The sequence below is a fragment of the Xenopus tropicalis genome, chromosome 1, assembly GCF_000004195.4.
Source record: "Xenopus tropicalis strain Nigerian chromosome 1, UCB_Xtro_10.0, whole genome shotgun sequence".
Taxonomy (NCBI): Eukaryota; Metazoa; Chordata; class Amphibia; order Anura; family Pipidae; genus Xenopus; species Xenopus tropicalis.
The window spans coordinates 112,026,528-112,052,779 of NC_030677.2; the positions used below are offsets into that span (position 1 = coordinate 112,026,528).

Sequence of the window (26,252 nt, forward strand, 5' to 3'; positions counted from 1 at the left end):
ACTTGTTAGAGAACAGTAACCTAAACATGGCAACCTAACGTGCTACCACACCCATTTTGAAAACGGTATTTCATAACTAGTTAGCAGCACAAGGTAACAGACAGACAAAGAGTCACCTGGTGCAGGCCTCAAGAGTAATTTTGTACTCTTGATGGTCCTGATGAGATCCTGGATCATCATCATCTGGAAGGGCTCGATCTCTGAGTGGTGTTTCTTGATGAACTACATGTCTCCTCTTCCTGCTAAGTTTTGGTTCCTTTAAATAGATCAAAAGCTGGAAAGCTGGTTTGGCCACTGGATCAGGAACATTGTAATGAACATCAATCTAGAGAGCAGTAGAAAATACTGGTCAGTCTGTAGAACAATATAAAGGCAAGTATTCAATGTTTTTTTTGTTTATTATGATAATAACTGTAAAAAACAAAAGCATTTCACAAAAAAGGACACTTTTGCAATTGCAAAAAAAATCACTCTGCAAAGCATCTGCAATTTTGTGTTTACCTGCATTAAGCAGCAACCTTCCCCTTTAGCACTGACAAATAAACCAGTGGGAATTGAGGGAATCTGTAAGAACACAAATAAAGATAAGCTATATGTAATGATATCAAATAATATTCAAAATACATGGGCTAATGTATTTACTGATGTATCTACAGGGGTTACTGACAAAGTGAAAGTCAGGGCGCAATCCACTCTAGATAAACAGAGTCTCTGCTCTATTTTGGAAAAGAATGATAAATAAGGGACATTCAGTTTCTAAGAATTCAAATTGGTGAGTATAAGTGAAATAGAGGGGAGTTTTATTTCTTATCCAGTGTTCCTTCCCATGGGTTTGTTCAAACTGCCTACTTTAAAAAATGTGCAATGCCTCACTGTATAGTTACTTTTATTGATTTTCTTTACCTCTAGCTGTCAAGAAAATCAGATATCTGTTTATAAATGTTTTACTTTTCTTGGAGACACACAGATTTGTTTTCACTCAGTGGCTTAAGACATCAAATTAGTATGCCTCTGCCCACGGAACAACTGTCTGGCTCAGTAGGGTACATTAGTTATTGGTCTCAAGCTAAGGGAGTCCTGATCTAAATTCCTTTGTTAGAGAACCTAGCTAATCTTCTCTTCCTCTTCTAATATTTAAAATAAAACATGTCACAAAATTAGCTAGACTAGTGATACTTCATGCCACTTGTAAAACATAGTTCTAGTAGTACTGTAAATAGCCCTACATATGCCACAGAATGGCATATGAAGGATTCTGTTTTTAAGTGTACTCTATAAGGCTGATGGGCCATGGGGAGATTAGTCACCCACGGTTAAAAAAAGTGAATCACTGGTGGAAACCATGTGACTTTGGAAAACTAAGCAACATGAATGCCTTTCCACTGGCAATAATGAAAATTTCATTTCAGGGAGATTAGTTGCCCATGGTAGTGGAGATTAACCGCAGATGACTAATTACCCGTGGGCCATCAGCCTAACAAGATCTGCTACAATGCACATTCAGTTGGAGACATCGCTTCTGGGGCACCTGGACGTCTATGCCAAAGAAGTCACTTGCCAAGTTTGAGTGCAGTAACTGGAAAATACCAACTCAGAAAAGCAAAACTTTTACTTACCTTGGCTGTCTGAAGAATTTTCTTATTTAACCGATGAAGTTCAAATGTTTCTTGGTAATCCAGGTTGGTTGATGCCAAAGATATTGTGAGGTTAACACCTCCAACATAAGAGAGAATAGCATATTCAGCAAGAGCCTGCAGAGCCACACAAGTGTCCTAAGGATAATACAATATGCCAGTTTTATTCTAAAGGATTGACAATAAGCCTACATTAAAAGCAGGATCATTTAACTGTATCATATAAAGCTTTATCATATTAGTCTTATGAAAATCCTACTTATGTTTATTAATACAATACTTATGTGCATTGCTCATCTACTGGATTCTGGAGCCCCACAATCTGCCAATAATCTACAGATACTTTATAATACATACTTAAAAAATAAAATGTTATTAATAGGCAGGATATGCTTTGCTATCTGGAAAGTAATAATATACTGGAGAATCTAGCGTTTTCCAAGAATAAATGTGAATGTTCTTAGAGAATAGTCACTTTTGCAATGTCTGCTGGGATTGATGCAGAGGAAATCCACTGTGATAATCTGATAATCCATACCTGCCACTGGTTGATGAGAGTAAGCCAACAGTGAGGTGAGCCTGTTAATGTTTTTAACTCCCAAGATTTTTAAGCCCATTGTGACAGTTGCTTATGTACTTATTGAGTAGGGGAAACAATAGCTTATCTGAGAGCAGTTCTACTGTGTAGTGTTTGCTCTTTCTCAAAACTCAGACTCAGGCACAATGCACTGAGATGGCTGTCTACACACCAATATTCCAACTAAAAAAAAACATTTGTTGGTTCAAGAATAACATTATTAATAGTAGAGTGAATTATTTGTAATGTACACAGTGTAATTTAGTAATAAAAACAACATAATATAAATCAATAACCCCTACAGGTGTTCTCTATAGCCACAAATAGACTTGGTATTGAACTTTTAACCAGCATCTCATTACATAGCAAGATAATGGATACTCCTTTACTATGAATCCCCAAAACACAAAATGATCATACATATTATCCAAAATGAACAAATTCAGAACTGATCAAATCAGATATCTGACCTGTGTGGAGGAGAATCCCCCGAGAGAGTTTCGTTGCTGTGACAACCACTTTACTACAGGCAGAGCTGATGCTACGTCTCCCATCAAAGTGTAAGTAAGCAAGGCATATGCAGTCATTTCAACTTCAGCTGAGATCACTAAGAGTTTACAGAAACACAATTTCATATAAAGGACAAACAAACAAAAAAATACAGGAAAAAAAGACACATATAGATCCAACATATGATGGAAACAAGCTAAAGTATATAATAATAACAATACAAGAATATAATATAAGACTATAATAGACAGACTATAAAAGAATTACATAAAATAAAAAACAGCCACTGATAAAATATTACCACTAAGACAGACAGATAGATGATAGATAGATGATAGATAGATGATAGATAGATGATAGATAGATAGATGATAGATAGATGATAGATAGATGATAGATAGATGATAGATAGATGATAGATTGATAGATAGATGATAGATAGATGATAGATAGATGATAGATAGATGATAGATAGATGATAGATGATAGATAGATAGATGATAGATAGATAGATAGATGATAGATAGATGATAGATAGATGATAGATAGATAGATGATAGATAGATGATAGATAGACAGATGATAGATAGATGATAGATAGATAGATAGATGATAGATAGATAGATAGATGATAGATAGATAGATAGATAGATAGATGATAGATAGATAGATAGAGAGAGAGAGAGAGAGAGAGACAGGGGTCCTCATATGTATTCATTAAAGGCTTTTAACACAATAAAAAACTCAACTAATTCATGTTCACAGAGACAAAAGCAAAAATCTAAACTAATCTATTTTAATACCAGACAATGTATGTCTGATGATCTGTTTTTATATAATGACATCTCACCTGACTGGGAGAGGCCATCATTAAAGCCCATGAATGTATCCTCTTCTGTGGCTGCACTCCCAGTTAAACTCCAGTGTGTAAAACCATCTGAAAGATTGCAATGTGTCTCATTGTCAGGTTGGGATCTTGAACATTATACTCTCTCTAGTTCATCGGTAGAATTTCTTGGACCTTTAGTTCTTTAAATGTTTTTGATACATAGTAGCAGCACCGATAGATTCCAAACCAGCAAATGTAATATCATATAAATGTATTTCTTTCAATGTAGATGGACATATTTATTTCCATAATGCATATGAATCACATAATGGTTCACTGAAAAGGATCCCTGACCTGGCAATTATGGTCGGATGGCCAGGCAGTATGGTCAAAATCTGCCTGACTTAAGTACTCTGCATGATAGGCATAAATGCACAAAACCCAATATTAAATTTGGGGCTCAGCTGAATTCCAGCTATTTCCTAAAGAATTTTATTTTGCCAAATCCAAATGTGAAAGTATTTAGATGAACTAAATCCTATCTTCACTTTGATTGATTGTTGCTCAAATTTGTATACAGAAATTTAAGTTGAGATTCAGTTTTTATTCATCTTTTGTGAAACAACTGGCATTGGGTGAGATCCAAAAATTATGGACTAACTGCACACCTAAATAAAAATATAGGAAGATGAATGAATTAATTTGTGGCACGTTCTGGTAAGGTTACTGACCCATGTGGTATTTCCTCAGTTTCTGCTATTAAGTACAAGTAAGAGGCCTGTGCAGAATGCTCAGGACCTAGGGTTATCCAGATAAAGAGTCTTTCTGTAATTCAGTTCTCTATACCTTAAAAAACATTTAAATTATACCCAATAGGATTGTTTTGCCTCCAAATAAGATTTATTATATCTTAGTTAGGATCAAGTACGAGGTACTGTTTCATTATTTTTTTTAAAATTTAATTTATTTGTTTAAAATGGACCCTATGGCAGATGACCTTCCTGTAATTCCCCAGTAAAGAGCTATGTGTGCATAATAGTTGCAAACAAGTGGCATATGACATATTTCTCTGCCAAGAACGTACACAGCATCTTGGATAGAGAGGAAGCTAAAGAGTTCAGATTAAAAATGGTACATGTAACATGAAGATCTGGGAGAATAAGCAGGCGTTTCAGAGGCCATATGGTGTGCTTTCTCTTAATATGTGGTCCTTTGCCCTCGACTGGTATCTGCCGCTGCAGAGATATGCGTGGCACACACATTATTAGTGTAGTAGTGCCCTATCCCCGACTTCTTCCCTCTACAAAGGTACATGGAAAAAAGCTGGGGAGCAGCTGAGGAAGTCAAGCTACCTTTGATAGTATGTATGTAAGTGGTGTGCTGAAGATTTCTCTTTGTTGCCCTATGCAGGAAACAGCAATCCACTTTCAGACACAAACCCTTTACAAAAGATTAGATATGTTTTCAATCTAACTGCCCCCAAAAATGTCAGAAGTGGTAACATTTGGTGGTATTATATCAAGGGCAGACAGGTTTATAAAGGATTTTTTTTACCAGCAGAAATATGTCAGTGGAGAAATGTTATGTGCACAATCGACCTCAGTTGGAAACAAGCTACCAATAGATGGCTTCTGACTGCAAAGTTCTGACTGCAAAGTTCTGACTGCAAAATTATATATTGGTGGTCACTTTATGGAGAGGCTAAAACTCCCTAAACCTTTACTATTCTCTGCTTATTCCACAGAGCCAAAGCTATCAATGATGCAGCCATATAAAAGAAAGTACCGTGAGTTATGGCCATGGCATTCAGTTTGCGGAGAGCCACAGGAGCATAGGTGCTACGTAAAAGAGTCAGGGCGTAAGAAGTCAGTGCTGTAGTGTACGGATCATCCACTGTAAACAAATGGGACTCTAAAAATAGTTTCGCTTTAGAAACTGCAATTCTCTCGTCCTGAAAAAAAAAAATGTATATACATATCACCCCACTGGACTGTGTAGACATAGGAACTGATTAGTTTGTATTTACACTTTGCTGATAACACTACCTCAGGCATTTTGGCAAGTAATACTGCTGCATAAGCAGTAGTTATATATTTTTTATTTCTCACTACATTAATGTTTTTTAAACCACCGTTCAAACATTAGTTAATTCCAGGTTCTGGTGGAGATACTGGGGTCATTTATAAACAATGGGCAAATCAGCGCCGCTGACACTATAAGAAAATTATGCCACAGCAAATCATTCTTGCTCAGTGGTAGAAAAAGAAGGCTGGGGTTCCTTTGGAAGGATACGTCATTTCAGTATATGAAACTGTAGTATTTGAAATTACCACCATATGTAATAAAAACCATTAAGTTTGGCCAGAAGCAGTAACCTTTAACAACGAACAAGATCTTTGTTTTTAAACAAATGTAACATCTGTAAATGTTACCTGCAGATTGCTTGTTATAGGTGATAGCCTTGACTGTCTTATAGCTAGCCATGCAATTTCAGTTTATGTTCTAAATAATACTCTCTACAGAACTACCACCTATGTCATCAGTTTCTAGGGGCCAGATTTACAAATCTCACATATATCAGCCTGAGGCAAGCAGAGTTGGGGGCTACATACTGACATAGTGGAAGACTGTACCATACGTGAATTATTTTACTTTATTCTAGCACAAGAACAAGCATTTGTTTTCAAAAGGCAAAATTCTGGCACAAATCATGAATATGTACAAGTCTAAAAAATAGAATCTCACCTTATTGCTAATACAGGTGTGGAAGCCTAGGCATTTGCCAATCTATTATCAGCATTATTTTTACTTAGTTTCGGTTCGCTGTTTTACCAGTTTAAATCGAGGATTACCCCAGAATGTTTACTTATATTCAGCAGTTTAAAACACACATGTGAGGTTTCCCCTCTAATTCTTAATCCTCTGAGTTCTAAATACTTATTCTGGAAATCTGCCTGATCCCCACTCTTCAGTATGACTGGTATTTCATCTATTTCTGAGATTAAATTCCTCATGCTCTGTTAGGGTAGTCAGCATGAATGAGCAAGAATGCAAGGCGGATGAACATTTTTTTTTCTGAGTTAAAAAATGTATTTCATTTAATAGCTTCATTACAACAGATTGACCAAATAATGGAAATTCTTTACTAACACATGAGATTCCATTTAAAGGAACAGTAACACCAAAAAATAAAAATGTTTTTAAGTAATCATAATACAATGCACTGTTGCCCTGCACTAGTAAAATTTGCACATTTGCTTCAGAAACACTTCTATAGTTTATATAAAAAGCTGCTGTGTAGCCATGGGGGCAGCCATTCAAGCTGGAAAAAGGAGAAAAGGCACAGGTTACATAGCAGATAACAGATAAAACACCATTGTATTGTACAGAACTTATCTGTTATCTGCTATGTAACCTGTGCCTTTTCTCTTTTAAATGGCTGCCCCCATGGCTACACAGCAGCTTCATTTACTAAACTATAGTAATGTTTCTAAAGCAAATACACCAGTTGCACCAGTGTAGGGCAACATTACATTATACTGTAGTTCCTTTTATACACTTTGATTTTTTGGTGTTACTGTTCCTTTAAAAAGGAAACAGCTCAGGGCAACAAGCCATATTTAGCAAATACCAAATATAGAAGAACTTTAACTTCACGAAATAACATAATAATGAAATGATATAGACCATTTTGCAAATTCCCAAACAATTTTGACTGCACTGTGGGATATACCAATATTATCTACACATAAATGATCTTAGTTATTTACTTGGTGGGTAAGTGGTTTAACCTATCCAGTTAGTGCCCCTCTTTGCATGGCAGTAAAGATTTGTCTATACTATCTTAGTTTGATTTTGCAAGGACTTGCAAGACTTTTCCTTTATGGTTATTAAATTGTGAATTCAGTTCTTAACAAACTGAATCAAAACACTTACCTCTGATGTTACTCCTGTCTCTAAGAGAGCAGCTGCCACATATGCAGTCAGTGCAATTTTCCCATGATTACCCCCCTGTAGAAGAAAAATAATATGTCTACATATTTGTGGAGGAAAGCAAAACAAGTTTGTCAAAGCTTATGTGACATGGGAAATTGGAATTTTGGATTGGTGTCAAGGAAATGTAAATAAGTTAAATGTCTAGAGCTGGAAAAGGAATATAAAACTATAGGCAGTATGAAATACTGTGGAAGACAGCAATAGGTTGAGAAAGGCACATTGTGGGAGGTCAAAAGCTTGGCACAAAGCAAAATGCAAAGAGCCACACAATGCATTTAGCAGAGGAAAGTGTCAAAAAAATTGTATAGAACAGTGAAGGCAAGAGAATACTGCTGATTCCTTTTACTGTGCAATACCCTTTATACCTGAATATCCTTGTTGAGAATACGGCCCATAGCAGGAAAAGACCCATCCTTATTTTGATGCTGGATTATCCAGTCTTTTGCAGCAGAGAGTTCACCAGGGTCAATAAAGATGAAACCTCGAGACTGAGCAAAGGATTTCAGAACAAAAGCAGTAAGCCTGCAAAAGTAATATGGGTAGTGTGAATTTATACAAACTTCATTTAGACTAAAAATGTTCCAGTTCTTCTCACATGCCTTACCACATACTTCCAGATGAGTCCCTTTCTCCAAAGGCACTATAGGAGCCATCTAGCCTCTTGTATGTCAGCTGACGTTGGTAGCCTGTATCAGGGCAAGAAAATAAAAGGTTGCTGGTCAGTTACACAAAACATGAACATATTTAGATTGGAAGAATAAAACTTTAATTTGCAGCATTGTAGATGGTTATTCATGGTGAGGTCAGTGAGGTTGGGGAATGCCCTTCCTAGTGTTGTTGTAATGGCAGATTCTGTTAATGCCTTTAAGAGGCTCTTGGATGATTTCTTGAAGATGCATAGTATCCAAGGCTATTGTGATACTAAAATCTACAGGTAGTACTGATGGTGGTATATATGGTTTATGTATGTGAGTGTACAGGTAGGTCAGGATAGGTTATGTGTGCTGAGTTAACTTGGAAGGGTTGAACTTGATGGGCTCTGGTCTTTTTTCAACCCTATGTAACTATGTATGTAACTATGTAACAAGCATAATCATTATCAAGTGAGCTGCCTTATATATCAAAATTCTATAAAAATAAAAAAATATATATAAAAGCTTTCCTGGGCTATATTATTTAGCATTTCGACATAACACCTACCCTGTACCAGATAGTCCACAGCTTCACTTTCCACTTCAGGACACAACTGTCTGGTTTTTTGCAGATACTTTAACACAAAGACATTGGGAGCAAAATGGATCATATTTTGCTCCCCACAACCAAATGGGAGTCGGAGAAGGTTATCCAAATTACTCACGGTTGGGCCCATTACATCACCTAAGCAAAGAATGCATTAGAAATGGATTGTTAATACAATGGCAAATAACTGAAATCCTGAATAAATTTCTAACTTTTCTGCAATTATTTTGAGCTTCTGTTGGTGACACCATGTTAGCTTACTGCCTTCCTAATGGGTCCATAAGACTGTTGTTACTCAAAATATGCTTTCGAATCTCATGAAGTTCAATGAAAGCTCCTTGCTATCCATACATTAAGATAAATAAAAAATAATAATGACTCTGTATTTTCATTTTTAAGATAAAGCACATCATTGCAATTTATCTAGTAAAGGCATTTTATGTGGCCTATAATTACTTAAACTCAATAATCTAAAGAACTCCAGATTCATTATAGTTTCTGTCTTTAGAGCAGCATCTGAAAGATGTTACAATTATTTAGAAAGGAATAATGATATTGACCTATAATAGATGCAGTGGCCCTTTCAGACCCTGGGATAACATTGTGTGGGACCCCTAGAGTGAAGGCCTCATTGTGGTTCTCATCCGTTTCTTCTTTCCTCCATATTTTGAACTCCCCCATGGAGCCCCAGCCTGTGGAAAAACCGATGAACTTCACATCTGGCTGTCTGTCGACTGTCCATTCTACGATAACAGAGTCATTGGAACTGTAAATGCCATATCCTACCTAGGAATCGTGAGGACATATACATAAAGGATAAGCATTGTATAAAGACTTTTACTGTTAAACAAATATACAAGTCATCACTGTTATCGGAACAAGGATAATGTTAAAAGATTGATTGAATTAAAAAAATAAATGGGTGCACATTACAACCAGTCTACAGTATATTCAGCCCAAGGTTATTATGTTGCACTCAGATTTAAGGGAAATCTAAATGGGGCACAATTAGTGCAGTCTGCTGTGGTTATATCCATATCCAGAACCAATTTTGTGCTCTGAAGGTAAATATTCTAGGTGCAAGTAGATGACAATGTGAACGGCTGCAAATAAGTGTAATAGAGCAGCTGCGGAAGCCAGAAAGTTTAGCAAAAGGATATTCACTTGACAGATAAAAGATGTCCCTAATTCTGAAATGAGGTCAACCAGCAAAAACTCTGGGCACTTCTAGTTAACTAATGAGGGGATTAGTAGAGATTGTGGATTCCTTTCTGCCACTAATACATTAACGGTCTTCTTTAATGAATAAAGGATGATGTTCAGTATTTTAATAAAACCAGATAATTTGATGCTGAATTTTAAAAGGGCAAATCTTATTTCATAAATTCCTAACATCCCATTTTAGCTAATAATGCATGATGTGCAGTTTTTCATATATACAATACACAATTTTCATTAGATTACATTTAAATACAGTATATTAATTAACTTATTCATTATACTTTCTAATTTCAATAACAATTAAAAACTATAAGGGCTGTGACACATTGGACACTTTCTACTGACTGTAACATCAAGCTTTGTAAAACTATACTATCACACATTCTCTTATGCAAGTTCTACTGGAAAATCCTAATGTATAGTGTACTTTTTTTTTTAGCAATCATTACATTACATTTGAGCACAAACAAAGATATAACGGTGATGCAATTTCCATCATATACATTTACTTTCTTCGGTTTCTGAAATATTTTGTAAACGTTCTATGTATTTTATTGGGATGTACTTGTGTTGCCCTACGCTATCATGAAAGGTGAATTCCAAAGCCTATGGAAATGTGCTGCACAGTTTTGAACAATAGTTTAATTGAAAATTTCTAACAACATATGACTTGCTTTAATGTTCTTTAAAGTATGCTTTATATGGTATAAAATTTTCATATGTCATTATGACTTACTTGTTTATTGCGTTAAAAAAAATACATTAATACAAAAATAAAGAATATTTTTAAAAAGTAGCTATCACATGACCTGCTAAGAGATGGAATTACCTGGATCACTCCATTCTTCCAGCTAATCCAAAATGCACGGAACTCATCCCAAGATAAAACAGAGGATGTGCTTGCACTGGACACTGGGTCACCCATCTTGCTAGTGGATATCCATGTTCGGGAATTCTGCTGTCCCCCAATGACGATCTCTATCATTTCAGCCATGTCATGGGGCCCAGAGGACAGAGCTATATGAGCATCATTGTGGGCCTTGACCGTCAGGTCAAAATGAGTCATCCGTTGTGGCTTTTGCACATACTGATACTCAAACTTGTTGGGTGTAGAAATCTGAATTTTCTCTAGGCCAAAAAAAACAACAAATAAATTCACGAAGGATCACTTTAACTAAACTTGTCCTGAGGTTTTTTTTATCTATCAACCCTTTTCTGCACAGCCCCCTACCAATCACATCCTTACTGCTAAAAAGTAAAGGGTTCCCCAAACTGCTTGCTAATTTTATAGTGGTTGGTGACCACCCAGTTTGGCTGTATCACACCTTGTCCCAGGCTCCACATTGGTGATTGCTGACAAAAAACATGCACACTGGTGATCAATGTTGTGAAGTCTGGACTCAAAAGTGACATGGCCATATGATCACTTAGATCAGGTATCCCCAACCTTTCGTGAGTCATACCCAGATGTAAAAAGTGCTGGTGAGCCACAGAGGCATAAAAACAGTTCTTTGAGGATGCCAAATAAAGACTGTGATTGGCTACTCGGTAGTCCCTTGTGGACTATGAGGACTGCTAGCCTGCAGGAGGCTCTGCTTGGAGTAACACTGAGTCTCTATGCTTCAAAAACTTGTTTCTAAACTAGAAATTTAAAAATGGGCACCTGCTTCAATGCCACTGGGAGCAACATCGGAGGGGGTAGTGAGCAACATATTGCTCACAAGCCACTGGTTAGGGATCGCTGACTTTTGGTCAATTGAAGTAGCTGTGGGCAAGGTGTTAGGTAAAATATTGGGGAGTACAGTCCACCTTTAAAGTAAGACCTTGGGACAGATGTAATATGAATTGCTATTGTTTGTTACCTTGTAACATTAATTAAGCATTTATATTCCTAGTCCATTTATTTATAGTGACTAGTGATTAGTTTACATCTTAGAATTACTACTAAAAATTGTGAGGTTTATTTTTTCACATTTGTCAAACATATTGACCATTGCATTTCCTGAACACCTGAGCAACTGCAGTTCCCTATTAACATGTGTGTGCCTGTTTTAAATATTCTTTTGAGGTAAACAGAAAGCTCCAAAAAAAGCCAAATATATAATCCATAGCACCAAAACATTTTTTTCAATTTCTTCCATAATGGTTCTGCACCAACACAGGAAATGCCCTAATTATATATCAGCTTACAAGAAAATTGAACTTAATATTGTTGGACACAAAGGAGCAATTGGCAGTTCTGCCTGGGGACATTGTAACTGACCCCTATAGTGTGCTTGTAACCATCTTGGCAACAGTAACTTCTGCTGACCCTAGTAAATATAGTTTTTGAAAGTTTACTACCAATAATAATGAAAAATTATATAGTACCCATGAAACTTACCATTTGGACAGAAGAAAACACTGTACGTGTATTCTCGAGCTAAACCCTCTGGCTAGAGAAAGAAGATATGAATATATTAGCAGTCTGAATTCATGAAATAGCATGAAATATTTTGTCTTTCACCCTTATTAGAAGAACCAAAAGCTATGGTAAGGTAGAAAAAGAAACTTTAGATTTTAAGTTGGCAACTTAGCATTGTACTTGTTGGCAATACAAGGTTTATTTTGTACTGTAAGCACTGTATAACAAAATAAAGGTACAGAGGCTACTTAAGTACTATAAATACTATAAAGACTCACCTCTACCATCAAACTTCGGCGTACAAAATCTGTGCCAGCTGGGACTTTCTTCTCCAAATATGCATCATCTGCATGCTTGTTCCTTAAAGTATTGCCTTCTGGAAAACAGCTCATGCCTGCAAATGCCAGAGCTCTGGCTGGTGAAGAAGACACTATTAGAATCTGTAATAAATAATATGTATATCAAAACAGTGGTTCCAAAACTTAGCTTCAGCTCCATATGATTTACCTTTGCTCCTGTTTATAAGATACCCAGAGTTTTTGGGAGGCCTGGCAGGGCCAGATTTGTGGCAAGGCCACAAAGGCCCAGGGTGGCACAAATTGAATGGCAGCACAAATTGAGGGTTGGCATGCCACCCAGCCGCACACAAAGTTGCTTACACCTGGAGCGCTGCAGTCTAGGCACCCGTCCCCTGTGCTCCAGGTGTAAGTCAACAGATGTGCATGTGCGCAATCCTGGGGGTGGGGCGGGGAGGCGGTAAGAGGGCCAGCCTCTGGGCACAGAGAATAGAAATACGGCCCTGAGTCTAGGTTCATGCACCACTGTATTTAATCATGGTCTTGTATTCTTTAACAATTCTTTCATTTTATTCAATAAGACAGTAACAAAACCTACACTAAGGGGGCACCTTATCAAAATGTGTTTTAAAAGCATAATTATCAATGGGTGAAGTTCACCATTTAATAAATACGATTCTAAAAATAGATTTAGAAAAAATCTAAAAAAAAAAAAATCTAATACACTGTTTGTACAAGTAGTCAATCCCTATGCTCTAATATTTTGTAGCATCACATTATGCAGGTAAATTACCACATATGTACCAATTTTGCCCCATTCTTCCAGGCAGATTTGTATAATGTTATTTAGTTAAGTTGAATATTGCCTGAGCCACAGATTTCCAGTTGGGCTACTAGAACTGGTTCCCTTGCTAAGAGAACTAAACTCTGAAGATCCTTTGAAGTTATTGTTGGCATCTGTGCGGTCTTCTTTTTGCTTCTGTAGAGCTTTTAAGGATAACCTTTTTTTTAGCATTTAGAGTTGAATCAGCAAGTTTAAGTACTGAGGTCTAGGGAGCACACTATTAGAACAATTTATTAAGAGGTGAAAAATGATATCATTCAAAACATATCAGAAATCAGAAAACCCAATTTCAGTATAGGATTTGATAATCAGTAAAATGAGAGAACTGGTCATGGGTCTAACGCTTTTCGAAGGCACTTTATCCCTGTAAGTGTGTGTGTATACATTTGTGGAAAATACCCACCCACAGACTAGAAGTGTACATGATTTTATCGAACACAACATTTTTTACATAAAATGTTTGGGGGGCAAATATGACCAGATGCATCATGGGTCGATTAGGGAGGTGTATTGTTTAGAAATAGCTGCAGTCACTGAGGCTGATAACTATTCTTGCAAAATGGAAAATGTGTTCCTGTCCAGTCCAAACTGGGATTAAGAATAGGCCTTGGCATTTCAAGTACACGGAGACCCAAACATTCCCCCCCAAGGCCAATAAATAGTGACTGTATATGGCATCTTAGAGCAGCCCCTCTGCATATGGCAAGGCATATGCTTGAATCCACAGATTGCCAGTCTGGACCCGTGCTCTGTTATTTTTTTTCTCTTAAGCTGGCCATACACGTGGCGATCTAACGATGTTTCATGCGACCATCGGTCGCACGAAACATCGTCAGATCCGCCACACACAGTCAGGGCTGAAATAGCAGATAAGGAGGTAGAAACAATAGGATTTCTACCTCCTTCTGCCGATTCAGCCCTGACGGCAGATTTTGGTCAGGCGCCTTCTATGGCGCCCGATCAAAATTTTCTAACCTGGCCGATCGGCGAGTCGTCCGATATCAGCAGCTTCCTGCCGACATGCCACGGAATCGGTGTATCGGTGCTTGTATGGCCAGCTTTAGAAAGAAATCAAAGAGCACAACTATTAATGTCCACTTAATCTTCATTCTAAATCTTTTATGTTTATTGGCAAGAACCGTAAATACAGCACACCTGTTAATTTCATTTCAACCATCACGTCTTACACAGGCATTCATGTGAACAGGCCTCTTGGGGTGCTATTAGCATGGTATATAAAAGATTGAGCTATCACCTGAAATATTTGCCTGCCCCAGATCCGTGAAAGCAAAGACTGCAGACGTAGGCTTGGTTTCCCCTGATGCAACACATAGCTTCCGGATCAAATACTGTTTCCCAGGATATCCTACAAACTTTATGCCTTTTGGAATCGTAATCTTCACGTGCACCTTTGAAGTTTAATGGAAAAATTAATTAAGGAAGCCATCAACATAAAATGTATATATCGGTGTAAAAGTGGGGATAACAAATTAGTCTGTATGGTAGTAAGATCAGACTCTGCATACAATAATATGGGTAATTACAGAGAAGGTTGACATGGAAAAGAGGGATTGCTATAATAAAGACAAACACAATCACCATTAAAAGCTCCCTTACCTCTACACCAACAGGCAGATAGTTGTAAACAGTAAGTGGGATTTTGACCTGCTCCCCTCGGATTACATGGTATGGCAATGTGAAATCAATAAAGAATGGCTTAAAGGCTTTAAGGTGTGCTTGTCCAGCCACTCCTAGGCCTTTCTTACTAGATATGGCAATTGCTTCAGTTATCCAAGTAGTGATAGAATCTGGAACTTCCACATGTAGCTGCTGCTCTCCAGTCACATCACTGTGGAAGAAATACAATATATCTGAACAAATTCACTTATACTTAGGATGATGAGCTCCTAATTGTCTGCCTCTGCGTAAACTCTGAAGACAAAAATCAGATGAAATCAGATAAAATATATAGCCTATTCAGACCTGAGACAAATAGAAGTGGCTTTAAGACTTAGTGAGGTAAAAAAAAAAAAAAAGACAATAAATCTGAATGGTATAATTTTTTACATTCATTAATAAAAAACGCTTTATTTACATTCATCTGAAACTTCCAAACTCATCTCAAGGATATATCAGATTCTCCTAACCTCATTCCTCCAACCCTGGCTTCAGGCTATACCGGATATGACTCAGGAGTACTGGGAGGAAGCAACAGAGAACTGTTATAATTTCCTAATTTCCACTAAGGATAGGCTTATTCAGTATAAAATCCCAATCCAGGCATATATCACCCCCTTAGATAAACATCTTATTGGTTGTTATGGATTACTGCTCCTGGGCAAACTTAGTGCCTTTTATTACATATGGGGGGATATAGCCTTAAAGTATCATTTTGTACAGTGAAATACTGGCCAGGTGGAACACCCCACTAATGAGAAAAATCATGCAATGCATATATTTATTTAAAGAAGGTGATACTGCATATGCTAGACAGTTCCTATTAGACAAATACTGCTGAAAATGAGACACCCAACACAGTTTCTGTAGCTATATACCATACCAAAACTTGACAAACTCCATTCAAAATTCAATAATGGAGAAAATGACTTTGCATTTACATTATCTTTAATGTAAAAGAAAATCAGGTTTCTGATCATTTAATTTTATAATGTTGTCATAGTATTACTGTATTGCATAACCACAGATTCAAGTTGGTCAGAAATGTAGCAGTATAAACAACAAAACTGCAAGAATTTTTTCATTGAAACAATATGTACAGTTTATGAGATCCATATGTGAAAATATAAATATCTAAAAAACTCTGGTTTGGTCTGGTCTGTTGTTTAACAACAGTGCCTTGTACCATGGTTCTTACACAAAATTCAGCAAGTTACTTCTAGCTGCTGAAATGGCCATGCAGGGGTACAAACTAAGACAAAAACCTGAATGTCTGCTACTGTCCCATTTTCTATTAAACACCAGAACACACAAAAGCATGTCTGACTTCAGAAATCCCTGGAGCTCCACTACATTTGAGCAATATTTGCACAAAAGATGTGAGCTCAAACATTAAAAACATTGGAATGTTTTGCAGCACATATAAGCGAGCATATCTGTATATACAGCACCTGTCAAATGTTCTGCCTTTGTGATACTGTTCAGATATGGAAGTATGCCCACAGGTATTTAGCACATGCTAAAGCAGATACGATTTTTGGTACAAAATCCCAAGCTCTGCTCCTTAAGCGTGATTTAACAACATTCAAATTTTTAACATTGAGTTTTTTAAATTGTAAGTTTGTTTGCAGTAGAAAAAAACTCTAAAATTCACTCCTTAATTCATTTCTTGTAAGTAAGCCCATAAATGTCAGGGCCCTGTCTAGGACCCTGTCCTATCCGAATTGCCATTGGAGGAAACTGCCCCACCCATTAAGTCTAAGCTTTCATTTAAGATGTTATGCTCTTAGACTTGTTAGTGTTTTATTAATTTTGCTAATTCCCTTGCATTTGCTGGCTTAGGCCCTCTGCATCTCATGCTATCCATGTCTTTTGTTAAACCTTTTTTAGTTTAATAATTCATCTGCTGAATAAAGGTGACAATGGGATTGCTGCAACACCTATACTCTAGTATGTTTGGGATGCAATGTGTATACTACCGTATAAGTATAAATTGTCAAAGACTGGTGTAGACTAAATTGTATATTGAACACTGCGTTGTATTATAAAGGTATGCAGATATATAAACAGTATGAGATTTGTATTATACTGCTCTTGCATATATATAATATAGATAATAATATATAATAGATTTAATCTGTGATTCAAGTGTGGTGTGATTCAAGTAGGTGTCTTCAGTATCGAGGTTGGGGTTGTTGAGGCGCTTGCGAGGGGACATGATTACTCTGTACAAGTACATTAGAGGGGATTATAGGCAGATAGGGGGTGTTCTTTTTTCCTATAAAAACAATCAACGCACCAGAGGTCACCCCTTTAGATTAGAGGAACGGAGCTTCCATTTTAAGCAACGTAGGTGGTTTTTCATGGTGAGGGCAGTGAGGTTGTGGAATGCCCTTCCTAGAGATGTGGTAATGGCAGATTCTGTTAATGCCTTTAAGAGGGGCCTGGATGAGTTATTGAACAATCAGAATATCCAAGGCTATTGTGATACTAATATCTACAGTTAGTATTAGTGGTTGTATATATAGTTTATGTATGTGAGTGTATAGATTGGTAGGTGTGGGTTGTGTGTGCTGGGTTTACTTGGAAGGGTTGAACTTGATGGACGCTGGTCTTTTTTCAACCCTATGTAACTATATAACTATATGTAACTATGTAACTATGTAATTCCTATTTTTGCCGAAAAAACATCTCAACACAAAAAAGAAGAAAAACTCTACAATCTTACACCAGTATCCAGTGACAGTGATAAAACCTGTATAATGAAAATCTTAGAATAAAGCAATAGGCATTCGTTACACTTTTCATTCAAAACAAAACAAAACAAAACTGTCTAAATAAATCAGAAAATGTCAAATAAAACATATCCCTTTTATTCATTGTTTCTGCCTTATAAAATCTCTTATATAAAATAATAAATAGTCAAACATGGAAATTATACATTGTAGCCATAAAATATACTACTAATTAACATAGTATTCAAGTCAAACATTTTTTTTTATTGTTTGAATTTGTTGTAAAATCTTATTACCTTACATTGAAGCAGTGCCAGACCCAGGTTTCTGGAAAGAATGTCCTCTTTCTCTTCTCAGTTCTGCAAAATGTATTCATTGTTAACCATATATACATGTGTGTGTCTATGTATGTATATGTGTGTGCAGAATTTATTTTAGAACCTAAAGTAAATGGTATTTCTGAAATGCATAATTTGTAGGACTTATTAATAAAAGAAAGGAACTCTATCTGCAGCTAGCCAGGTATTGTCCTTTATTAAAAGGGATATATAGACTTAAGGAGAGTGTAATTCTTTCACTATAAAAAGCAATGGTAAGGCTCCATCTAGAATATATATCTGGGATTGTTTACACTGAAGAAGAGCGGATATGATAACAATGTATTACTATACAAGGGGACCATACAATAAACTCTCTGATGATTTATTAACCAGTAGGTCCTTCTAACGGATTCAATGGAATCTATTCAGATTAGAAGAAATAAGGTTCCAATTTAAGATGCGAAAAGAGTTTTTTACAATGAGAGCTATGAAGTAGTGGAATTCTCTCCCTGAGGCTGTTGTACTGACTGCCTCACTGATGTTCTGCCTGCCTTGCTCTGAATTAACTAGAAGCTAGACAGATTTAAGAAAAAAGTTTAACTTGATGGACTTGTAGTTTTTTTAACCTTGTCTACTGTGTATATATCACCTGTTTTTTGCAGTATGCCCCCCCCCCCCAACCATGTGTTGTAAATGAGTACTAATATGGGATCATCAAATCTACTCTAACAAGGTTTTGCACAGTTCTGCAGTTCACTCACCGAGTAGCCATCCTAGTGTAGGAGGATCCCACCAGTGTTCCTGTGTGGGGCTGAAAGGCCGGCACTGCCTCATCTGTGTACATTCCGCCACTTTGACGATGATTAAGACTCACAATATCTGTCATTACAATAAGCCCTGTCTCCTGGGAAAACAATTAAAAATAGGCATTTTATTATACGCCAACTAGTTTTTGCTACCTGTATTCTTTTGTACAAAAAATCCAAAACAAATGCAGATTACATTTAGAAGATTAAGCATTTTACTACAAATTACTTTCCACAAATACAATTAATGGGGAAATAAATAAACTTAGATGTTACTGGTCACCACTAAATAAATAAGGTTGTGCAGTTCTGATTTTAACATTGCCTTCTCAAAGTGGCTCTTTTCAAACAACAGAATGATACCAGCACCCTCTCCAATAGAGGTGTAGTAGTCAAAACACCCTTTGCCTGACACATTATTTCTAATTTGCTTGCAGTCCTTGAATTTGTAATGGTCCAGTGTAGTTTTAACATTCAAGTAAGTTGTTAAAAGTTGTTAAAGTTTTGTTTTTTTTTCAATTGTGTTTTTTGCTGTTGAAATAAATTGCCTTTACTTTTGTCACAACAAAACACAATTACAATGAATCCATCACATTCTGAACTTTTCATAAATTTGAAAATCACAAACAAACACAGTTACATGAAGAGTCATGATTATTTTTTTTTCCCAATAAATTTTAAAAAATATGCCCCATATGTCCTAAATTGCTGTCTAGGCCTCATTATATTTGACAGCATAGACTTTCTTATGACTATAAGTGGAACCTTTAGCATAACAATGATCAACATGTGGAAGGAAAAACCCCTATATTTTTGTTCTAGGTACTAGTACAAATCCTTGATAAGGTGGTGGCATAAAAGATCAGGGTGTGCAGAAATATTTTATGCACACATTAATTAGATTATCGGCACTGCAAAAACAATAAAGAAGGAATATTTTTTAATCCACTCTCATACCGTAAAAGCAAATCTTGCATCCTTGGTAATGTCCCAATGCCATGGAAAGAGAGAAGAACGTCTTCTTCTTTGGGAGCCCATCCCTGGCCACCAGAAGTGACCTTCATCTTTTCCTGTCCCATCTGAAACATCAAATTCTGATAGCTCTTGAAATATCTGTAAGTTCCAAATAAGACAATTTAGATAGGTAGTAGTTCAGGAAGCTAGCACTTTATTACTGGGTGTGTGCATTTATGTACAGTTATAATATCTTTATTTCTCTTTCCTATTTTTAGTTTATGGTTGTTGCTATAGTTGTATTATAGTTCCAAGTGAAATTCCCTAGGTTTAATTGTCCCACATTGATATTTTATTAAATTAACCTTGAAAGTGCAGTTCTTTTTTTGTATTTATTTTACTAGCAACCAAGTAGTGCTGCTCTGAGCATTTGAATATGTTCTCATGAAAACAAAAAGAAATTTAGAGTGCCCTTTTGTGGTTTTATTTGGCCACTCTGAAAATGACTAGAACTATAATTATATATATATATATACACACACACACACATATATAATATGTTTTATAATTGTTCACTGTTTAAAACCTAGAAAAAAAAATCTCCCTGTTTTGATTAATTTCCAAAACCAACCTGTTCTGGTGTAAGTTGGAAGCCATTGCGTAATAGATAAACACTCTTATCCACAGTGGCCACACACACACAACTCCCTTTTGCAGCTTTAACATTAATATCTACTGCATCCCCAGGTCTAGAGTTGTTTGTAGAGAGGGTCAGAGAAACCTGATTAAAACAAAATTGTGATACCATGAAATTTTTACAGCTTGCTCAATAAGTTTAGCAGAATGAAACATGAAAAAACACCAAAATCAAGAATACAAAAAAAATGAACCTTTAATAATTCCTGTTCAATAAAAAGTGATTACAGCTGTGTTTACAAATATGATGCTTGATTCTGCGCTCATTAATCTAACATATGAACACACACTTTTTCATCTATCCATCTAAAACTCATCTATTCATCTAAACTATTCTGGTTTTCTTTATATTTAGCAATAGGAAAAAGTAAAAAAGGAGTAATAGAGAAAAAGGAAATATATATGGGAAGAAAGTAGAAAAAGGAGTCAAATACCTGGTTTTCAAAGACAGGTTTAATAGGTATCTGTGCACTGTCAGTAACTCCCTCTCCATTTTCCCGAACATAATAAACTAGAATACGGCTTAGAGGGGCCATATTATGAGTGACAGTGAAATGCACGTAGGTCAACCACACTGTAGAGTCTTCACTGGGGATCTGTGTGGAAGCTGGGAATATGATAACAGAATGAAATGCAGCCTTCATAAAATACACCTAGGATATCTGTGTTGCATATCACAAGATTCAGTTCAGGTAAGGCAGGTAAAATCATACACAGCAAGCAGTTTCACAGATTATTCTCCATTTTATACTACGGGTAAAGGATCTGTTATCCAGAAACCCATTGAAAAAGCTCGGATATACAGCAATACCATTTCTTATCAAGTCCTATTTAAACAACAAAGTCTTCATAATTTTTTTTAAAAAGACAGTACAGGTATGGGATCCCTTATCTGGAAACCAGCTATTCAGAAAGCTCTGATTTATGGGAAGGCCATCCCTTGTACAGTCCATTTTAAACATATGACTTTGTCAAGAGGGCCGTCCTTCAAGTGTCTGCTAATACTCCTTAGGTATAAGTGTATGCTGGCTTCTAGTGATGTATTGTGTGGAAATTGAAATTATTTAAAGTAATAAATGCTGCCTACTTAAGATGTTGGAGATCTGACTGTGAGGTGGACCTAATTCTAGGAATGAAAGCAAGCTAAGTTCAGTTTAAGACTTTTGTTTTAATTAATGTTAAAACTGTGTGGCACACATGCACAACATTGCAGATCATTGGCAGCTGTATGCATAGGTGCCATACACATGGCCATTCCATTTGAAGGGAACATATATTTTACATAGCATGCCCAACAGCACTATTTTGAACCTTATAATGTTTTATTACAGTATATTATTATCACAGAAAAATGCTCACTTTGTGACACATTTTCTCTAACAATGGAATTTAGTATACATTTTGTATAAAAAGACTTAATATGATGAGCTTACCTGTGTTTGTTACTGATTCATGGGTGTCCTTGTCAAATGTCACAAATGCATCCCTTTTGCTTCTCTTCAGCGTCACTTTCCCTGGTTGCTTCCCAGAAAGTACAATATTCCCACGAGCGACCAACTCATAGTGGAGTGTTGAATTACATGGACAGGTAGACTTAAGGGCAATTCTTGCCTCTTCACCCACCTAAACATAAAGAGAGTAAACAAATAAAGGAAAACATTGGTACTAAACATTCATGGCTTCCAATTAAAGGGAAACTATAGCACTCTGTGAATGTAATGTAATACAACTTAGGGCATCTCCTCTCTGCCAATTACAAATAGTATGTGGGTTTCAAATCTCCAATGCGCTTTAAAGATATTATATGTTTAAATACTAAAAGTTTTCAGTTTTTCAGTATAAAAAATATAATCTTTTTCTCTGAGGCAGGTTTTGTTTTGTGTTTATTTACCAAAAGTGGCTCCTCAGGTGGCTGTATAAGAAGATGGCACTTGCTTGGAGAGTACCAGCTGCTGATTGACAAGTAATTCGGCAAATACTGTTCTCCTGCAGGTTTTCCATCAATTGCCATTACTTTTGTCTGAAAGAGAGAAATAATGCATATTACTTTGGGATACAAGTCACGCATGTATGCATGTACTCACAAGTGTTTTATTTATTTTTATAGCCTTCTAAGCTTTTCTCATAGTGGGGAAACACCCAAAACATCAGTTTTGTGAAAACAATTTAATTTACTGTTAACATAAGTGCCGACATGTAATGTAAAAAAATATATATATGTTTCGGTTTGCGATTTAATTAATATGTATATATATATCAAAATAATTTGCCCACTAAATGTCTGTTCATTGAAGTCTACGGGAAATATCTAATACATAGAAATAACACAGCAACCAGTGTGACAGCTTCCAATAAGACATTTAGTTCTCATTCTGTGTGGACAGCTGTGCTCTCCTTTCTGTTTGTTGTGCAAAAGCTGTTTAAGAACCCAGAGAAGGGTTGCCACCTGTCCAGTTGTGACCAGGACAGCATGGTTTTAGAAGGGCCGTTCGGGTCAAAACAGCCTCCCTGGTTTTCCCAACTTGGCAAACCAGGCAAAATTTACAAGGCACCAGGCAATCGCCAATCGCCATGTCATAGCCCCAAGATGTTGAGAGTCCTCCCGGATTTACAGCAACCAAAAGGTTGCAACCCTAATCTATTAGCTCTTACTCTCCTATTTATACTCTCTGCTGGGAATAAATGAAACAGAAGCAGAACTCAAAAAAGGTAGAAAAGAGTTAATGCTCTTTGCCAGGGCCACCCCATGGGGCAAGGTGAGAACCTTGAGCAGCCAGTTACCAGAGACAGCAAAAAGCCGCCTCAAGCAATTTAAAGAGACAAATGGTCTTTTCCTTTCCTTCATGAGTAGAAAGTGCAATAGCACTCTCTGCACTAGCAATGCAGCACCCCCAGGACCCTCTCTGATGCTGAAGAGGTAAGAGTGGAGTGGGTGAGAGGGGGCACAAGCAGCCCCAGAAGCACAGCTGCTCTGTGCTCTAAAAAGTGCAAAGGGTCTACTGAGAGCCCACTGAGAAAAATCCTGGTACCCCAAAAGGCCAGTCCAACACTGTTTCGGTATCTTTTTCTGCTTTGGGGGAAATGTCAGCTGTTCCTGATGAAGGCTCCAGGGAGAGATGAAAAGTTTTCTTATTGAAGATTTTTTTTTTTAATAGTCTTTTTGAGTGATGGACACTTTGTATCATTTATAATTTTTCAAAGCACCCTGGCTTTAATGTATACTGGAGTGCACCCTAACTAACAATTTGAATTTTTTTTTTATACATGTTATATAGTCTTATTTGTGGTGCACATGCCTAGGTGCTGTCTTAACTAAAATAGAAATAATATAGTGGCTGACATGATGCAGTGAAAGAACAAAATTTTTTTGTCAATGTTTCAGTCCCTGTTTGGGACCTTCCTTAAGACACACAAAAGAAAGTGTGCCTTGGGAAAGGTCCTAAACAGGTCTGAAAATATTGACAATTAAGTAATTTTGGTTCTTCACTGCATCATGAAGTCCTGGAGTCTGTCAGCCGCTATTATATTTATATTTGAAAAGCAAGTCTGAAAACTGTATGATTGGACCATGCTGTCATTTTACATTTTAGTTTTTTACTGAGGCATACCTCCAGCCAGACATATTGAGCTCCAGTTGGGATTGATGGAATCTGGAACTCCACTAGACCATTCCGTGATACAAGTTCACTGGTGTAAACATTATCCTTTGGAGTCAGCTCAGCTTTTATCTGTACTGTAACACCATCAGCAGGGCTTCCATCTGGGTATGTCACCTCCACCTAATAATCAAGAGGCTAATGTCAGGCACAACAGGACCAACCACCAAAAAGCTAACAGATGCCTTTAATGCATATAGTTAAGGGTATACCTAATAATATACAGTATTGGCATTTGCAAAAAATAATCGAGATGTGCATTTATTGGATTATTTATTATACAACTCTATGACTATTCACTAATGGGGTAATGGCAGACAAAGCAATATCTATAAGCACTTGTAAATTTATAGCAGTAGGTAATTGCCATTCACTATGGATGATAGAGATTTATATACTTTGTTCTACAAGCAAACAGGAAAATGATCCAATATATAAACAAAACTACCTTTATTTAGCAGTGGCCCTTTATCAAACTAAATATATGCCTTAAGCATTCAAACACCATTCTGTTTAATAGGGTGTTTAATAAGGTGATACTCATCCAGATCCCTAAGCTAATGCCACAACGGGGCTGATTCTTGCCTGCGGATAAACTCAGGCTGAGTTTCAGCCCCTGCGATGCATCAGCCTTTCATGGAGTGGATTTCAGGGCAGAAACAGTATTTGATTTGTTTCAAAATCCTCTTTACATGCTTGCACCCAGGCCGACGTAATGCAGGCACATGCAGGCGTATGCAGGCACAGGGAAAGGCCAATGCCAGCGCAAGGGCTGAAACTCAGCCCCGTGTGGTATTAGCCTTACTCCCTGATACAAGCTAAAACTTGTAAAAATGTACTGTTAAATTTTAAATGATTGTTAACAAGATCAATAACAATCTTTAGAACAGGTGTACCAATCATTAGTAAATTTTTAACCTTGCCACACTTTTGTTTTTGTCCCTGTCTGTCTTAATTACCTTTCCTTGATAGGGTAAGCCTGGCTTGAACTGTTTCTTGGTATCCTTTGTATATTTGATATCAATTAGCTGTTTTTGGACAGGTGTCGAGTCATCAAAGGTAACCTGCTTACTGCCATCCACAGAAATTACAGTGGCCCATATATTTACTGTCCCTCTGAAATGTTCTGGAAAGTCTACTGGCATCATGTCCTTAGCACAGATATCAAACACTGCAGAGCCATAAATCTGTAGAGAGAGAAAATGAAAGTAGGATTAATAATAAACTACATAAGATAAGAAGCTTTTGCCGAGACGTTTTATTGAACATTTAAGCAAAAATTAAAACCTTTCTATAAAATGGTATATTTTACATTAAAGCTAAATTAACAGAATACTACATTTTTAGCCAAATAGTGAATACTGAGCAAGATCAAAATTTTACTTTGAATAAGAAAATCTGAGTAGAGTCTGTAAACAAAAAAGTTGACTAGCGCATTAATGTCTCATGATATGGATTTCATTCAGCTGAAACTGAGCAGTCAGCCAAAACGGAATCTTGCTTAAAGTGCTGAGATCTGTCCAAATCCTAAACCAAACTGTGTACCAGTGTGTACTATACACCAGTACCAGAATATTTATTTTACATTTGCAGCAATTTAAATATAGTACTAAAGAATAAACATTTTACAGGCCTTAATTATGTTATTTAAAATCAGTGAAATATACACTTCATTTTCAGAAATGGACACAATTAATTTGATGTTAAGTGCAAAATAGGAACTAAACAAGAAAAGGTCTCCCGCTTACCTCCATTGTTTTAAGCACCTGAAGTCCAATTTCATGTTTGTAATACCCAACACCAGTAACAGTCATATTAATGGTCAACAAGCCCTTTACTGGCTTTCCAAATGTATATC

At 36.6% G+C, this 26,252-nt stretch overlaps 1 protein-coding gene across 1 annotated transcript in view; it reads right to left on the reverse strand.

Moving 5' to 3' along the window:
• The window catches only part of cpamd8 (C3 and PZP-like, alpha-2-macroglobulin domain containing 8), a 65,695-nt gene that overhangs the window by 18,757 nt on the left and 20,686 nt on the right, over nucleotides 1–26,252 (reverse strand). Inside the window, exons 10-35 of the mRNA XM_002934370.5 lie at nucleotides 26,143–26,251; nucleotides 25,354–25,581; nucleotides 24,347–24,517; nucleotides 22,630–22,758; nucleotides 22,172–22,361; nucleotides 21,173–21,345; nucleotides 20,674–20,823; nucleotides 20,046–20,201; nucleotides 19,044–19,186; nucleotides 18,259–18,321; nucleotides 15,168–15,399; nucleotides 14,806–14,959; nucleotides 12,689–12,825; nucleotides 12,390–12,441; nucleotides 10,836–11,134; nucleotides 9,346–9,571; nucleotides 8,747–8,923; nucleotides 8,151–8,232; nucleotides 7,912–8,068; nucleotides 7,487–7,561; nucleotides 5,336–5,501; nucleotides 3,572–3,658; nucleotides 2,682–2,818; nucleotides 1,617–1,772; nucleotides 502–564; nucleotides 117–325 (exon numbers count right to left, since the gene is read on the reverse strand). Of these exons, the coding sequence (XP_002934416.1) occupies nucleotides 117–325; nucleotides 502–564; nucleotides 1,617–1,772; nucleotides 2,682–2,818; nucleotides 3,572–3,658; nucleotides 5,336–5,501; nucleotides 7,487–7,561; nucleotides 7,912–8,068; nucleotides 8,151–8,232; nucleotides 8,747–8,923; nucleotides 9,346–9,571; nucleotides 10,836–11,134; nucleotides 12,390–12,441; nucleotides 12,689–12,825; nucleotides 14,806–14,959; nucleotides 15,168–15,399; nucleotides 18,259–18,321; nucleotides 19,044–19,186; nucleotides 20,046–20,201; nucleotides 20,674–20,823; nucleotides 21,173–21,345; nucleotides 22,172–22,361; nucleotides 22,630–22,758; nucleotides 24,347–24,517; nucleotides 25,354–25,581; nucleotides 26,143–26,251 (3,921 nt within the window). The remainder of the gene's footprint in view (nucleotides 1–116; nucleotides 326–501; nucleotides 565–1,616; nucleotides 1,773–2,681; nucleotides 2,819–3,571; nucleotides 3,659–5,335; nucleotides 5,502–7,486; nucleotides 7,562–7,911; nucleotides 8,069–8,150; nucleotides 8,233–8,746; nucleotides 8,924–9,345; nucleotides 9,572–10,835; nucleotides 11,135–12,389; nucleotides 12,442–12,688; nucleotides 12,826–14,805; nucleotides 14,960–15,167; nucleotides 15,400–18,258; nucleotides 18,322–19,043; nucleotides 19,187–20,045; nucleotides 20,202–20,673; nucleotides 20,824–21,172; nucleotides 21,346–22,171; nucleotides 22,362–22,629; nucleotides 22,759–24,346; nucleotides 24,518–25,353; nucleotides 25,582–26,142; nucleotide 26,252) is intronic.